General features: G+C 39.6%; 1 protein-coding gene across 4 annotated transcripts in view; it reads left to right on the top strand.

Moving 5' to 3' along the window:
• EBF1 (EBF transcription factor 1) overlaps positions 1 to 17,493 on the top strand; it is a 530,057-nt gene that overhangs the window by 26,421 nt on the left and 486,143 nt on the right. For all 4 annotated transcript variants that reach the window (XM_089682858.1, XM_089682856.1, XM_089682857.1 and 1 more), the window contains exon 5: positions 12,782 to 12,855. In XM_089682858.1, the coding sequence (XP_089538984.1) occupies positions 12,782 to 12,855 (74 nt within the window). The remainder of the gene's footprint in view (positions 1 to 12,781; positions 12,856 to 17,493) is intronic.

Raw genomic sequence — 17,493 nt, 5'->3', positions numbered from 1 at the left:
ACACGTGAGGCAATTGAAGCAAGCTCATATGTTATAGTTACAAGATGGTAGTAGCGCATGCTTCAAACCAGTGGTCACACAAGCAAACACCACAATTATGTAAGCTCCCTGATTTTAATGAGAGGATGTGATTGATTGCAAGTTGTAGTGTAATGAAGTGTTGTCATCAGATTTTTTGACCTGTGTTTTTTTTTAGGGCCTTGCCAGAGAGCAAATACAGCTTTCGCAGTTCTCTTAGGGAAGCTTTATTTAATATACTTTTTCAGGCAGATACCATTCACAAGTATGGCCATACTTTTTCTTTTAGAAACTTAAGAGATATGGTCTGATGCACCCCATGATGAACATCCATCCCTAATTCAAACTAGTCTATATACACATAATTCTGCCCTATTACAATAAATAATAACTAATTTTATTAGTTAGTAATTACGATTGACATAAAATAATATAAAAAGATACCATATTATAAAGTCAGTTTATGATAATTCCATAATATATTTCATATAAAGTTACAATATTACAAAGGTCAACACATGATTCAGTTAAAAATACAATCCCTTCACTGGCTTCTACAACACTGCTCTTAGCTACATCGCCAACCTCATCCGCAGATACCACCCAAATCGCCCACTCCGCTCCTCCCAAATTGTCTTTCTCTCTAGCTCCCTCATCACCTCCTCCCACGCTCGCCTCCAAGACTTCTCCAGAGCCTCTACCATCCTCTGGAACTCCCTACCACAGTATGTCCGGTCAGCCCCCACCCTGTCTGCCTTTAGGCGATCTTTGAAAACTCACTTATTCAGGGAAACCTACCCCACCTCCACCTAAGAACTGTACTTGAATCACCTCCGCCAGATCTTTCCCTGCAGCTATCACCTGTTGTATCACCTCCCCTTTCCTTTAGATTGTAAGCTCCACGAGCCGGGCCCTCACATTCCTTTTGTACTGAAATGTATTGTAATTGTACTGTCTCCCTAATATTGTAAAGCGCTGCGCAAACTGTTGGTGCTATATAAATCCTGTATAATAATAATAGTTCCATAATATAATTCATATCAGATTACAGTATTCCAGAGATCAACACATGATTCAGTTAAAAATTCATCCTATGAACTCAATGCGTTTCGTGAGTCACTGCTCACTTCATCAGGAGTAGATGCACAAACAGATATCTATAAAATAAAACATCAGTTGTAAATATATAATATGTAACTAGCACTAGGTGCTACATATAATAACCAAGGGCTACCATAGGAGACCCCCATACTCACAACTCAAATATGCATGCTCATATTTCCAGTGGTGACCATCATGGATTAAAGCCCCAGGGAAAAATTATGTGTATATAGACACATTCTTCTTTGTTGGTATTAGGGCCACAGTTTGTGTTTGTGGATACTAAATCAGTAAAATATAGAAAATATTGTTAAATGGCAGTAAAACCATTATCAGAATACTGAAATCATAAATTATACGTAGCTCTGTAAGCCGCACTATATGTTATGGCTAAATATTGCCCCATCTATGGAACATGATCTAACTTTTCTGTTTGCTGAGAGGGATATATGGCCGGTTTGTACATATGTTTTGCCTTTAATATGGTCAAGGACAAAAAAAATTTAATATTTAAAAAATAAAATTTTTTTGATAAACGATATTAAAAAACTGAATTATTTTGAATATTTTATAATCCATATCTAGCCAGCAGTTGCAGCCTTAGGCCTGTTTCTATATGTCTTCCTATTTTGACTTATTTCCTGTTGTTTAATCATTTCAGTACTGGGCAATTTCGCTCTCGCACTGTGAATGACATTTGCATGGTCATGTAGCACTGTTCCCATATAGAATTTTTATAATTTTTTTTTGAGACAAATTTTACTGGTATTTAATCACCACTGGGTGTCTATTTTTTGCTAAACAAATAAAAAATGATACAAAATTTTGAAAAAAAAAAGGTTTTCTTAGTTTCTGTTATAACATTTTGCAAATGAGTAATTTTTTTCCTTCACTGATTATTATTATTATTATTATACAGGATTTATATAGCGCCAACAGTTTGCGCAGCGCTTTACAATATAAGGGAGACAGTACAATTACAATACATTTCAGTACAGAAGGAATAGGAGGGCGCTGATGAAGATGCACTGATGTGTACTGATGCGGTTTGCACTGATGGGCACTAATGAGGTGGCACTGGTGAGCACTGATAAGTTGCACTGATGAGGAGATACTTATAAGGCTACACTGATGAGGAGACACTGATGAGGCTGCACTGATGAGGGGGCACTGATGAGGAGACACTGATGAGGGGGCACTGATAAGCTGAACTGATGGGTACCCAAGATCAGTGCCCTGATTATCAGTGTAAACCATGTACTGACAGCCTTGATGGTTATCAGCTCGCTTTTCCTCACACAGATACAGCATGTGAAGTAAGGACTGCCAATAACCAGCAAATTTGTTTACGTGTGATCAGCTATAATTGGATACAGCTGATCACATGGTAAAGGGTTGCTGAAATTGGCCCTTACCCTGATCTGTGATCAGCTGTGTCCACGGTGTATCTGACCACGTGTTAAGCTCAGATCCTGAGCACTGACTTTTTTCCTTCTCTGTTCCTTTCCCACTGTATGGCTCTGACTGAGGTTTCATTGAGACAGCTTGATTGAAAGGAGACAACTTCAACTTTATAAATACCCAGAGTGCTGTTGGAATCCTTAGTTAAGGGTGTTATATATATATATATATTATATATATATATATATATATATATTTATATTATCTTATAAAACTGACCCCAAATCATCACTAAGATTTACACAACTTACACCCATTTTTCACAAACAAAACAACAACAAAAAATGTATAAAAGGTGTGTACATCTTGGGTGAAAACGTTAATAACTAGACCTTGTAGCTTTTTCGAGAGAAGTCTCAGATTTAGAATTCGTCACTTATGATCCAGTGAGGAAACTGCATTGCATGCTGGTATGGTTTCCATCAAGTATACTTAGAAGAACATTGGGAATGTATACTAATACATGTGTTCCAAAGTGGGAGTGTGCTCCATGCCTGTGATAGACTGCACCCAATCTCTTGGCCACACATGAACCCTGCTAGAGATTGTATGTGACGTTGCAGAATACCCCGGGACAGAAAGGCATTGAGAGAGGCAGATGTCTCTGGGAAGGCAACAAAGAAGATATCAGTTCTAGAAATGTAGCATCCAGCTCAATGAGGATCACAGATATCTGAAGTTTATCCTGACAGATAGAGTCATAATGGTTTGCAGAATGTCTTATAAGAGATTCAGCTGCTTTATGGCTGGTAATGTAGCGATGTAGTTATCACAGGGTAATATTCTGCGAGAACAGTCAGATGCAGAGGAGCTGATTGTATCATGCGCACAAAATGCTGCTTGATGGAAAGCGAAAAAGATTAAAGAGCTTAGAGGTTCTCAGGAGCTACAGGTTTCTTTATGTCATAGGTCTGACTGACTCTGTCTTTTTGAGAGCAAAGCTTACCAGGAGGTTTGCCAGGCACTGCAGAATGACAGAGGGACCCTCGAAAGGCCAAAATTCATCCAAGGAAGCTGCATGTCTAAGACAAGCCCATAACAAAAAAAGGAATTCTATGGTATATACCCCCACTGCTACTTTTTTGGTAACTTCCATATAACCCCACCCTTAATTTACTAATTTCCACACCACTAGAACAGCGATGAGGAGGTGCAAAGTGTACTGATTCATCATAACCAGTCATATTTCACATTGTGCTGAAGCTGCCTAAGCTAAATGAAAATAACTTCCCCTTATCAGCCCTCTCTCCCCCTCTCTTGAATGAATTACTTCACATTAAAAGCATCTAGAGAGGTGAGTAATGAGAAATCCAAAATTGAACAGGAGGTGAGGGAAAAATCATCCAATGGATACCTGTCCTGGTCACAATTAAAGAGGGGAGTGCATTGTGTGTCCGGGGCAAGAAAAGAAGGGAAATCTTGTAAGCAGGATATAGGCAGCAGAAAAAAAAACTGATATTAATTCAACATATTGTGTTCCATGGAGTTCTCCATGTCTTACGCTGCATAGAATTCCAGTGTTGAAGGAAAGGCTGATCACATGACTTCAATAGGACATGGGACTGGGCTGTAACTCTCCTGGAACTTTTCTTTTTAATCATTTATTATTCTGAACCAAAGCAAAGGGAGTGTAAACGCTACTGTAGTTTATAAATTTGTGGTGCTTTTTATTGTTATTCCTTTAACCACTTTAGCTTCAGAAGATTTTACCCCCTTTATGACCGGAACATTTTTTGCTATTTAGCACTGCGCTACTTTAACTGACAATTGCACAGTCATGCAACACTGAACTCAAATTAAATTTATGTCATTTTTTTCACACAAATAGAGCTTTCTTTTGGTGGTATTTCATCACCACCGGGCTTTTTATTATATAAACGAAAAAAGGACAACATTTTTGAAAAAAATAAATTAACAATATTTTCTCCTTTCTGTTATAAAATGTATCCACTAAAAAAAAAAAAAATCTAATTTCTGCATACATTTAGGCAAAAAAATTTATTCTGCTACATTGCTTTGGTAAAAAAAATCCAAATAAGTGTATATTCATTGGTTTGTGTGAACGTTATAGTGTCTCCAAACAGTGGTATATATATTGGAATTTTTATTTATTTATATTGCATACTAGTAATGGTGGCAATCAGTGACTTATAGTGGGACTGTGATAGTGCGGATGGTAATCTGACACTAACTGACACATTGTGGGAACTGACTAACTGCCACTGACATTGCCAGTGACACTATACACTGATCAGTGCTAATAATATACACTGTCACTGTACTAATGGCACTGGCTGGGAAGGGGTTAACATCTCAGGGCAGTCAAAGAGTTAACTGTGTGCCTAACAAGTGTAACGTGTGTACTGTTTTTACTAATGGATGTGACTGTTTTTTTAGTTCCTGCTTTGCAGGGAGAAAAAAAAACAGCCACATTGCTGCTCTCAAAGAGAGCCCTGTCTTGTTTACCAACACAGGGCTCTCTTCTGTCATTTGCTGAGCTGATCAGTGGGTCCCAGCATAAAGCATTGGCTTGTGCTATAGTGAATGACAGTACAGAAGGGGAGTCAGGCATGCACGTGTGCCCCCTACCTGAAAGTGCTGGATCACATAGATCATGTGATCCAGCACAGCTGGGCAACCACTTAACCACATCCACAGTTAGCAATCTGGAAGCAGTTAAACAGACCCTGTAGAGCAGTGGTTCTCAACCTGTGGGTCGCGACCCCTTTGGGAGTCGAACGACCCTTTCACAGGGGTCGCCTAAGACCATTGGAAAACACATATTTCTGATGTGTAAAGAGCAGCTACTGTGTAGAAAGCAGCTACTGTGCTGAAAGCAACTACTGTGTTGAAAGCACCTACTGTGCTGAAAGCAGCAGTATTGAAGGTAAAACGACACTTCATGAATTATAATTACTGGGTAAATAATTTTATGGTTGGGGGTCACCACAACATGAGGAACTGTATTAAAGGGTCGCGGCATTAGGAAGCTTGAGAACCACTGCTGTAGAGCATAGGTGTCGAATTGGCAGCCCTCCAGCTGTTGTCACATCATGCCTCTGCCATTGGGTGTCGTACTTGTAACTGTCAATCTTGCAATGCCTCGTGGGACTTGTTTTAAATCCTTACTTGCAGTGTTTTTCCTTTCCATGAACAATTTTTATTCACTTACAATGGGCCTTTGGACTTGCTAAAAAATTTGACTGTTCCAGGAGTCAATTTTCTAGCACAGTCCCCTTCCTCCTTGTGTGTCATAGCCATCTCCTCTTCTCAGAATGTCGAATTTCTGTCTGTGCTGGGCAAGCTCCTCTGCCCCTCACTTAGGGGAGGAGAGAAGGGGAATACCACTGAGTGTCATAGGAGTGACAGCTCTGAGTCTCATGGGGCTGTTGACATCCTGCTGAAGATGGCGGTGGCCAGCAGGGGTTTTCCCTACAGTCGGGAGAATGTTACAGTCAAATACCATGATATATTAAATGAACATATATTTTCATGGGAAGACTTTTGCTGAAATGAATGGTCTGGTGACAGGGTCTCTTTGTGCAGTGGTAAGGCAGTCCCACTGCTTTATAAATGAGGTCTGAAGAATAGTGAAAAATTATGAGCAAATGTCTTCCTATGGTGTAAGCTACACTAGTAGTAGTATAGTACAGTAATTGATCGCTGCACTTGGCAATTAGTAGCGATTTCAGCATTGAGATTCAGCTGCTAAAAGCTGCCCGTGTTGCAGTCAGATAGTGCTCAGCAGCCTCTTCCTTCCCAGAGACCTTTTTGTTTTTTTGGCTGACATTGCTGCTTGTGTACGGCAGCTGATCTAAACCTGTAACACCCCGCTGATAGGGCCTGCCCTTTGCTGTACTGCAGCCTGTCTGTGCCATTACATTTCACAATGAACCTGACTAGCAGCCTCCTTGCAGTCTCCTGTCTGACACAGTAATTCCACAATATTTCAATGTGTAGCAAACATCAGGGATAAAAAAAAAAGACAGATGCATGTGGCAGACTGGAGTGGATTGGGGCCCCAGACGTGTTACAGGTTCATGTTTTTACCGTACTCTGATGTCGGAATTGAAAGGAAAATTGCTTATGTCTTGTAGGTAGTGTGACTTGGCTCTCCGATCAGGAGGTGCCGGGCTGAGATGAGAAGCCATGACAGAAATGTCACCGCTTTCACTCCTCGTCTGCGGCAGGTGCATTGTTCTCCAGCGACAAACGTTTAATAAGATGCTGGCGGAGCAGGTAAAGCTTAACATAGTGATCAAATGGCACTCGCATGGAAGAGAGCTACCAATTACTACCACATTCCTCCTGCAAAGCATTCAAATGCAGCACTATCACTAAGCATACTGGGAATGTTTTACTGTCAGATAACCTGCCATGATGGCTCAGCTGACAATGCCTCTTGAGTTAGTGATTTTTCTTTGTTGTATGCTTGCTGAAATAAAAAAAATAAAAAAATCATTCATTTTGATATATGAGAGTTGCGCAAAACTTCAGCATAGGCTTCATAGGCCCCCTCAGCTGTGACTGGACTGTGGTTAATGATGTACACTACGACATCTTCAAAACATCGTGGGAGTAGCTGCACAGCTGAAGTGCTGGTTGGCTATAACTAGACTTAGGTTTTTGCACAGGGTCTCAGCAAACTCCTCTAGGCCCCAGTGTAAATATCTCTATATTATGACACCTATCATATGCTCAAATGTCTCACAAAGTGCTGTGAACATCAATGACTCCATTATTGCACTATTAAGAAGTAGCGGCCAGTGGTGTAAGGAAAGGGGTCACTACTAGGCCTCAGCTCCCTTCTTCTGCCACCACATTAAAACTTTGCCTCACTGAAGCTCTTAGCGAGCAATGCAGATCCAGATCCAGAGTGGTAACGTTCTCTCTTGTGTCCTCTCACGCATATTATCAAACCCAGGAACGTTTAGGAGTCAGTGAGCCTGAGATGGTGGCCAAGGCCTATGTTGTGGTCTATAGGTGGTACACACTGAAATGTGCACATAAAATGAACTGTGGTGACCTGGAGGGCTTAACATACATAAACTGGCCATACACTAGAATGGCCACACACGAAAATTCTCAGTACATTCAATGACTTGATGAATGTTGTTCAAAAGTACTTCAAAATCTCACTTGCTTTTAACATTCAATTTCAGAATGAATGGACTTTCCCAAGTGAAAACCACATACACTGTTAGAAATTCATTCTTTCCTGCTCCTTCTAATTTTCTCATCATTGTAGTCAAAAAAGAACATTTTTTGATCCTACTTACATTTAGAATAGCAAAAACATTCTTTAGATAAAACATTTCTGACAAAATTCTAACAGTGTTTAGCCAGCGTTTGTGCGCTTTGGTGACATAAAGTGAAATTAGCAATAGTTTGATAGCGAAAGGCATTCAGAGGAGTATATTACAGTAATATGCGCTGAACATACAAAGCTGACTGGACAATACGTAGGCAAAATAATGGCAATCCTGACAATACATGGGCTACAGCAAGGGCGTATTTACCACAAGGCAAGCAAGGCATTTGCCTAGGGCAGCATTTTTTAATGGTGTATGCAGAGCCCAACTGTCATTCCCGGGGGTGTCCAGAGCTGTGCAGGTGAGTATCCTTGTCGGTGTGAGGCTCTCCCTCTGCCGGGGGGGCGTCCGATTTTTGTGTTGCCTAGGGCAGCACAAAAGCTAAATACACCACTGGGCTACAGCCACTCCGATGACAGGAGCATCACTTCTCTAAAGCCTTCTCAGATAAGTAGAATCTGTTATAGCTGCAAATAGAGTGGGCAACTCCATATTAATACCCCACTGATTTTGACTTGCACGCCCAACAAGTTCTTATCGGTATGATGATCAGGCATTTACAAACTATCCATATATGGATAGAGATATAATAACATATAAAGAATACACTTTGTAATACCCCAAACTCCCCTTTTACTAGTCCCAGCAGGAAAGGAGAAGAGCATTCTTCATCTATCAGTGCTGGTCAAGCAGGGAATTAACAAGGTTCTTACTGTCTGATACCACTTGGATATGGCAAACCATGACCAAATTCAGAGCATCATGAAGTACATCTTCTGCTTGTCACTTGCTCTTGAACTGGGCACCTTAGAAGAAAAAACAGTGAAAGTTGCACCAATTGTCACAGAGTCCAAAACACTAAGTGATCTATGTATAAAAAGAATTTGTACTGGCACAAGGAATGATCACCATATATAATTTTCTCCTATGATTGGCAGCTCCATCTAGTGGCCATAATGTGGTATTTATCTGGAAAATGTCAATAAAAAATACTGCAATGTGGCCACTAGATGGAGCTGACAATCTTAGGAGATAGTCTTATTACAAACAATACAGCAATATTTTGTTGTGCCTGTATGAATGCTGAATACATCTGCATGGAATATTTTTATGATGCCTGAATCGGGGGTAATACCATGTTTTGGAGTTACCGGAAACCCCCTTCATCAGGGCTATGGAAGTTGGGTGGAACTGGGTTAAAGGACTCCTAAAACATGTTAAATGGTTCAGGACTTAAAGATAAAGTTTGAATCCCTTATATTTTGCCTTGCTTAGTTCCTCCCTTCTTTCTGTCATCAACCTGCTAATGATATTTTTAAATAAAATCTTTCCAATTTGATTATATACCTGATTTTAGACCCAGTGATGCTATCACTGGGTTTCTGTGCTTCTCTATGCAATGCAGGCAGGGGGATGGGAGGGAGCATATTGTCCTATCACCTACCCAACACACATCCAGTATAAATGGACCCTTGAGTTCCAAATCCAAGATGCTGGTTATCTGCGCATTCAGTACAAATGGTAGGTCCATGCTAGACATAAATGCTTTGTTGCACTTTTCCGCTTCATATTTATATAAGAGAGGCCCAATACTGTCTCTCGCTAAACAAATGCTGGTTTCAAAGGACCCAGTGTTCAAAGACCCAGTGCTATGACCTGTCAGGCCCTATCCTGTTTAAGATGTCCACAATTAGGTCCATATTCTTTTGACATTTCTGTGATTGTTACTAGCTTTGATATATGGTGACAATTGTTCATTTTTCTCGGCAAGTCACTTAACAATTCAGGAGGTTACACTTGGCTGCAATCTATTTTGGTTCCAAACATTAAAGTCGCTTTTGATTGTAGCAATAACTGGGCCTATGAATGTTTGTGTTATTGTGTGGCATGTAAAATAGATGACTTTCCTTGACAAGCCTTGGTGAAATCTAGCTCTGAAGTTTGAAGTCTGACAATCGAGCATTTCCTGTATTTGACTATAGCATTTGTTTGGCTGCGAATAAGTGTACATGAAATTGAAAGAAATATGAAGACTGATCTTTTCTTTTTACAATGCTAGTTCCATGGCTAGCTGTTGATATAGCAGATTTAAAGAGACCCTGTCATGTAATAAAATGTTTTCAGGAGAGCACATACCTGTAAAGTAGAGGCTGAGAACGTACCTCTTCTGCCTCTTACTCTGCTCAAATCAAATGTATTGAATTGAAAGGGCTACCAGAGGTGATACTTCCTTTTCATAGTCGTAGTCTTACCTCCACTTTCTTGATAGAGCAGTTATTCAGGGTGTGTAAAGTATCTATAGCGGTGTGGGGGCTAAGGCGTATACATCAACAATTAGATATACTGGTAGGGTCATCCAAAATACCAAAACATGGACAAACCTTAATGTATAAAAACTAAAAAACTCCCTGAAAGAAAGGATAATTCATGGATGATCACAAAGTCAGTATCCAAAAACGCTCCACAGAAAGGTCAGAACATTTATCTCAAAATCACTTGTGAAAATAACAACAGTCATTATTATTCCGAAAAATAAACCAATAATATACTATAAAAAAGAAAAAATGAAAATGTTAAAAGACCAGGCAATGAATGAGTACAAATAGAAAAGCATCCCTCAGAAATGAGCTGGATAAAAATGTATACATAAGATTGAATAGCAGGTGATTCTGGTGGCAATGTTTGTAATGTAATATTTTAAAAACTGTCATGGAAACCCCACGTATTTTATGCGTACTGCTACAGATCTGGTGTTTTCATCAGCTCTAGACTGCCATTTATACCCAGTCTTCTTCCAAGTTTGGGAACTTCTACCATCCCGAATGCCATTGGTGGGATGGCATAATTGCTGTGCATGTGATGGAGTTCCTTCATCCTGGCCTGTGCCAGATTTGTAGACTGAGCTGCGCATGCACAATGTCAGGAAGATTTCAAACAGGCAGGTAAGAATCTTTTATTGCAGCATAGCATGTCCCTTCTGCAATAAAAAGGCTGCCTGTTCATATGTTTTTTATGTGTAGAGGGGGGTGTAAGGTTTCCCTTTAAAGCAGAGCTCCAGTCAAAGCTAGAAAAAATAAAAGTTAGCAGCTACAAAAACTGTAGCTGCTGACTTTTAAAAAATAGACACTCACCTGTCCCACGATCCAGTGGTGTGCTCACCACATCCGGTTTCACTGGCCTTCCTTGCTCACCAGCGCTGGCATCTTAAGTGTGGGTACCCAGCTGTGATAACAGTAGTGCTGCGCCTTGTGAATGGCCCTGTAGTCTTCTGTCACGTGTCCCATAAGACTCACAACTCAGTGTAAAGTGTATTTAGAGCCTAAAAGTTGGGAGACATAGGTTCTCTCCATGCCATACTCTATTCAAAACTGAAAAAAAGGTTTGATTTTGGATACACTTTAAAGGAAAAATGTCTATGTTTGTAGGCTTTGCACTACAGTGTTTCAGAGAGCAATGTGATATCCCATATCAACCAAATGCATTCCAGTTTGCCAGACAGGCATATCATTTAGTCCTCATGCACGCCGGATGTTTTTACAGCTGCTGTTTTTGGCTTTTGACTTTTTTTTTTACAGCCAGTAAACTCCCCAGCATGTTATCCTATGTGTCCATGCACACATAGACTGTAATCAACGTTTTGCGGCAGGGACGTTTTTTGGCTGGAAATAAACCCAGGACTAGTGGATTTCTAGAGGAGTTTTTTAGCTGTAAAAATACTCTAATGCTGAAAAACACGGCAAATGCGGTAAAGCACCGCAAATCAGCGTTTTTTTGACTTTTTTGAACAGAAAAAATTGCTAAAAAAGGCAAACACGGAAAAACGTAGCTAAACACAGCAAAACGCCGCTAAACACTAAGGCAAAAATGCTAAAAACTGAAATACGCATGTTTTTAACGTGACTTTACACAGCTAACGTTACCAGCGCCCAGTGTGCATGGAGCCTTAAAACTGAACTTTCAATTTCAACTGCTATACATGCTCCAGTTTAGAGACTCTCAAAAATAGAGAGTTAAGACTGTAGTATACAGAGGAGCCTTGACATAAGCACTGCAGCTTCCACATATATTTGCAATTGTGTGCAACTGTTTTTAACGGGAATTATTAGACAGGGTCAATTTGGGTTTTTTTTGCAGGCTAGCTGCTAAGTGAGCTGGTAAATTTTTCTCTTTTTGTGTTCAATCTTATTTTATTGAAAAAATTTTATTTACCATACAAAATAACAATGATCAAAACAGGTACCCCAAAAATCTGGGGTGAAGGGGGAATAAAATGTTTGTGATGAACTTTCAATTTGCATTGGGGATGATAAATAAGGTGTGACCAGTCCTCCAAAGCCTCATCCGTTCACTGCTTGACTGCTTGGAGCTCTCTGTTGTCAGTCTGTGCAAGACTGAACAAGCAGTTTGGCATTGTACTTGAGGATGATGAGGACCCGTTCATAACCCAGGAGCGTCAGACAGTGAAGGAGAGCACCAGCTGCAAGGGGAATGAGGAATAAGGTACGCTTATCACTATTTATCATCCCCTAGGTAAAATGAACAGTTTAGGGTAAAGGCTGTTCTACCCTCAAATTCAATTTTAAAGATGCTTTCTGACTGCTCCCTCTTAGGTACTACACTTACTGTAGCATTTTTTCTTTGTATTTCTGAATACCGTTAGCATGAAAACCATACATCATTTTTATAAGAAAATATACTTATTATATTTTAATCAGTCCTGTGTTATTAAATATTAGCAATTGCTAAGAAAATAACAAATTGTTGGCAGATTTAATAAAATCAGGTAAGTAAGCACAAGGGGAAGTGCTCGCAGCTTTGTGGAGTACCATTGGACGTTATCATGAACTTACTTTTTTATGAATTCACTAACTTTCCTCTTCTGTTTGTAGGCTATTATCTATGAAGGGCAGGATAAGAATCCAGAAATGTGTCGGGTCCTACTCACACACGAGATCATGTGCAGGTATAATATGGAATAAACAGTTACAAAATTTTTCTTATGGAACATTTATTATTGTTATCATATTATTATTATTATACAGGATTTATATCGCGCCAAAAGTTTGCTCATCACTTTACAATATAAAGGGAGACAATACAGTAACAATACAGTTCAATACAAGAGGGTTAGGAGGGCCCTGCTCCTTGGAGCTTGCAATCTAGGAGGGAGGGGCCGATGGTACAAAAGGTAAGAACTGATAGGAGGAATAGAAGATTCTGTTATTAGCTGAAGGTGGGATAGGCTTCACTGAAGAGATAGGTTTTCAGAGATCGCCTAAAAGTGGGCAGAGTAGGCAATAGTCAGATAGATTGGGGTAAAGAGTTCCAGAGGATGGAGGAGGCTCTGGAGAAGCCCTGGAGATGAGCATGGGAGGAGGAGACAAGGAAGCTAGAGAGCAGGAGGTAATAGGAGGAGCGGAGAGGACAGTTTGGGTGATATTTGGAGACAAGATCGGTGATGTAATTTGGGGCAGAGTTATAAATGGCTTTATATGTTATTGTTAATGTTTTTAATTTTATTCGTATGACAATGGGAAGCCAGTGGAGGGATTGGCAGAGAGGGGTGGCAGATATGGAATGGTTAGTAAGGTGGATAAGTCTGGCAGCAGCATTCATGATAGACTGAAGACGGGATAGCCTGCGATTAGATAGGCCAATGAGGAGGGAGTTACAATAGTCAGAGTAGTAGTAGTCTCATTCATTGTTTGACCTCATATTATAAGCTAAAATCTCCATACTTTGCCTTATCCCAGCTAAAACAATCAACTCTTGCCTTAAAATTAGGGGTAAGCAAAAAGAAGAGCTTTTGTTTTCTTTGAAACTTTGGCATATATAAGGAGATATCTGTAAAATATTGGCATTTATCCAAAATGCATTAGAGTCAATGTCTAAGCTGAATTAAGGTGTTTTTTAAGGGCACAATGGACTTTAAATGGCTTCTGAGGATTACTTAATCTCTCTTCAACCACCCTGTTCTTGTGCAAAAAAAAGCACCCCCTAATTAGCCTAATCATTTTATTCCTTTTTTACAGAAAACAAAAACCTGGTTGCAAACAAAAAAGTAAAATAAAAATTTCATTTAATCTATGGCTTGCCTAAGGGTCTGCCTGACTGGATACAAATTGATTGGATTGTTTATTTAGGTCCCCATTTTCAGATATGTCAACTGAGAAGAAAAGTTTAAAAGATGATAAGAAAGAAGCAAGCTATGGAGGGAAAAACTGGGTGTGGCAGATGCAGGAAGTTGTTCATTGCACTTAGTGAATACGTATAGATGCAAAAATCAATTCCTGGATGTAAGACATGGTATCATGCAATGAGTGTCCAATCAGACATAAAAAGAGATATGAAAATGAATATCATTGGTGTGTCCCTAATGAGTACAGTGCATGCAGTACACATTGACCCTAAGAGGGAAGGAACCCATTGTGAATGCACAGGCCAGGCCTTTCCTCATTTGTCCCTACAAATGATTTAAAAAATAAATAAATAAAGGGTAGTTTTAAAATCTAGTAAAACCAAGTCTTGTGCAGGCCATAAATGGGTCAAATTTTGAATGGATTTTCTTTAGAAAGTCGGAAAATTTGTGCGTTTTGTAATCTGATGGTGCCATCATTGATTTCGAAATTCTACCAACCAAGCTTTCAGTTTCACCTCATATTGCTACAGAAAATAATTTTCATAGCTGGGATTCTTCTTTTTTTTCCAGATCACAGCTTATGCTCATTTCTTTTTCAATGATATTTCTCACGTGATTCTCCTATCATTCATTAGAAATTTGTTTGTTTTTCAAAAAATTTACAACATGCTTGATCACTCGGATTTGTTGTTTGCACAAAATTCAGCCTATGCTGTGGCCCACTAATGCCGTGAAATTCTAACGGAAATTCTTAGTTATTATTTCAACTCATGTATGGCTTGCGTTAATATGAAATCTAAAGGTCTGAGGGATGAAGGAGACAGGTGTTTATTGGATGCAAATCAATGCAGATCACATGTACCTGCCTCTGACCAAGCCTGGATATAGATGGTTCGTGTCCAAGGTTGCTAAGAGCCCAGTGTGTATGTGCTCATTGCATAGAATGGTGTAGCCAAAAATACAGATCACCTGGAAACTATGCAGTGAAATGAGCTGAGTCTGGTCTCTGGTGAATGAGAGGAATCGAGGTTTGTACAAACTGCAGGGTGAAAGGGATAATAAGCCAGGTTGACTCCCTTGATTCTAAGGTGAGTTGACATAGTTTCAGTAAAACTAAAGAGGTTTGTCCAATCAGATTGTAATGTGCTTGGGCAGCTGAAACTCGTCATTCTCAACAATCGTTCTATGGAGATATAGGATTAGGGTTGCCACCTCATCCCTTTAAACCCGAACACATATTCATTACACAGTTTTTGAGACTAATTTAGTTCAGATAAGGCACCAAGTAAGTTACCGCCTTAATCAGCCTCAGAAGCTGTGTAATTTTATTGTGTTTTAAAGTGATGAGGTGGCAACCCTACATAGGATAGCACCTGAGCTTGCTTGGAGTTGCTTGAGCAATGACCAATGTCATATTAATCTCTCACCTACCCTCAAGGCTGTTTTAATGCATGTGCCCCCGCATGGGGCCCCTTGATAATCTTGCATTACATCATACTTGACAGCTGTCCCGGATTTGCCGGGACAGTCACGCTTTTTACTAAGCTTTCCTGGGATGGCCTGGGCAGGATATCAGCACCTATACTGTGCTTTCCTGATCTCAGCATTGTGCCCTCCTGACTCCCCCTGTACTGTGCCCTCCCCCCGTACTGGTCCCTTTGTGTTGATTAGTCTTTGATTTATTGCATGTTTTCCTATTGTCCAAAATCTATTTTATTTTAAGTACTAATAAATCAATCTATCAGCTATTTATACTTTAAATTCTTGAGCGTAAATTGGGGCAGGCTGGTAGGGGCCCCAGTGCATTACTTTGTCCAGGGGCCCATGATGCTATTAAGACAGCCCTCCCAACACTGACCACCAAAGCAAGGGGTTTACTGTCTCAAGTTAATTAAAATAATGATCTGCCTTGAGTGACAAATGCGCTAAGCTCACTACAATATTTCTCTTTTATATAAAACTTTACGCAACATTAATAATTACACTAATATACCACAAGCGTTGGGTATATTAATTTTAACCAGGGACTCCCTGATACCTGAAAATATTTTCAAGGGGTCCTCCAAGGTAAAAAGATTGAAAAAGACTGATTTAGACTGAAATTTGTATGATCAGCTTGAAGGAGATTGTACAATCAGATTGAAATGTAGTTGAGTTGACTTAATGAATACGAGATCTGTTGACTATGGGCTAAGGCACCAAACGTATCATCATTGCACTTGCAATAGGTAAGTCTGATTCACTCATACATAATTTAATGATAAAGATGCTATACATCAGCCTTGCTGGGACATACACAGCTGCGGTATGGACAGACAGGAATGGCTGTGATTGATAGGCACTCAGCGCTCCCTCCTACACACACTCCTACACCCACACTGATACATCTATATTCTCTTACTAGGGTGGTTTACCCTGTTTATCTTCCTATCAGGTTACCGTACTGATGGTATGGATTTTTCCTTTTATAAATACAATGCAGAGTTAAAAAAAATAAAAAAGAAATAAATAAAAATCCACAGCTCACAGCAGGGGAATCATGAAGCCGTTGAAGGCAAATTATGTTATTTGTACAGTATACTTTAGACAGAAAAGCCATATTTAAAATGTCAGGCAGCTAATGCTGGAGATTACCATTTTCCGCGCTGCCTACGGACTGGTAAGAGATGCTGTTTATTTACTTGGCGGCTGGGCATTAAACAAAGCTGCCGCTGGGACACGGGCACAATTATTTGTTTAACTCCTTCAGCCCCAGGATAAAAAGGTCAATCCGCAGCATATATCAGATACAGGCAGATGGAATACTGTTTGATGTGTAAAGAAGAATTACAGAAAGAAAATACATCAGCAGTAAACCTAACATGTAATATTAGATTATTTGCTGCTTTCCTTTTCTTTTATTTCTTTTGATTTAAACATTTTTGTAGTAGGAAGATTTAAAGAAGAACTAAATAAAGCTTCATATCTGGGTCATCCTTAGTGTACCTAGAAAAAATATTGCTGGGACATTTACCTTTAACCAAAACTGTCTACCTCCAGTGACATACAGCCCACTTCATCAAGGATATGTCCTGGTTAGAGTGGTGGCTCAGGGTAGGATCTGTAGCAATGGCACTAAATGTGGTGGGGTGGAGCAAGAGTCTATTTTAAAGGTTAAAAATTTGTTTTTCAGGCAAGGCTTGCCAATGGCAATTGTGTGCTTTCCACTTTTTCATCCTAAAAATGAACCAAAGGCAATTGAAGCCTAGATTATCAGGACAAATTTAGTAGCATCAGTGTTGGTTAACTTGACTACAGCTAATTGGCTCACCTAAACGCTTACATTATAAAAATAATAATAATAATAATAACAACAAATTTCTTTGTGAAGCATTAAACGAGCATGTGATCACTATGTCATAGCTGACACAATGATCACACGATTGAAACTCATTCCTGATTGTTAATGGGGGCCAAAGTGTT

Source organism: Staurois parvus, unplaced genomic scaffold, assembly GCF_062004578.1.
Source record: "Staurois parvus isolate SC_StPar_1 unplaced genomic scaffold, SC_StPar_1.0 ptg000298l, whole genome shotgun sequence".
Lineage (NCBI taxonomy): Eukaryota > Metazoa > Chordata > Amphibia > Anura > Ranidae > Staurois > Staurois parvus.
This window is presented reverse-complemented; position numbering and strand designations above follow the sequence as displayed.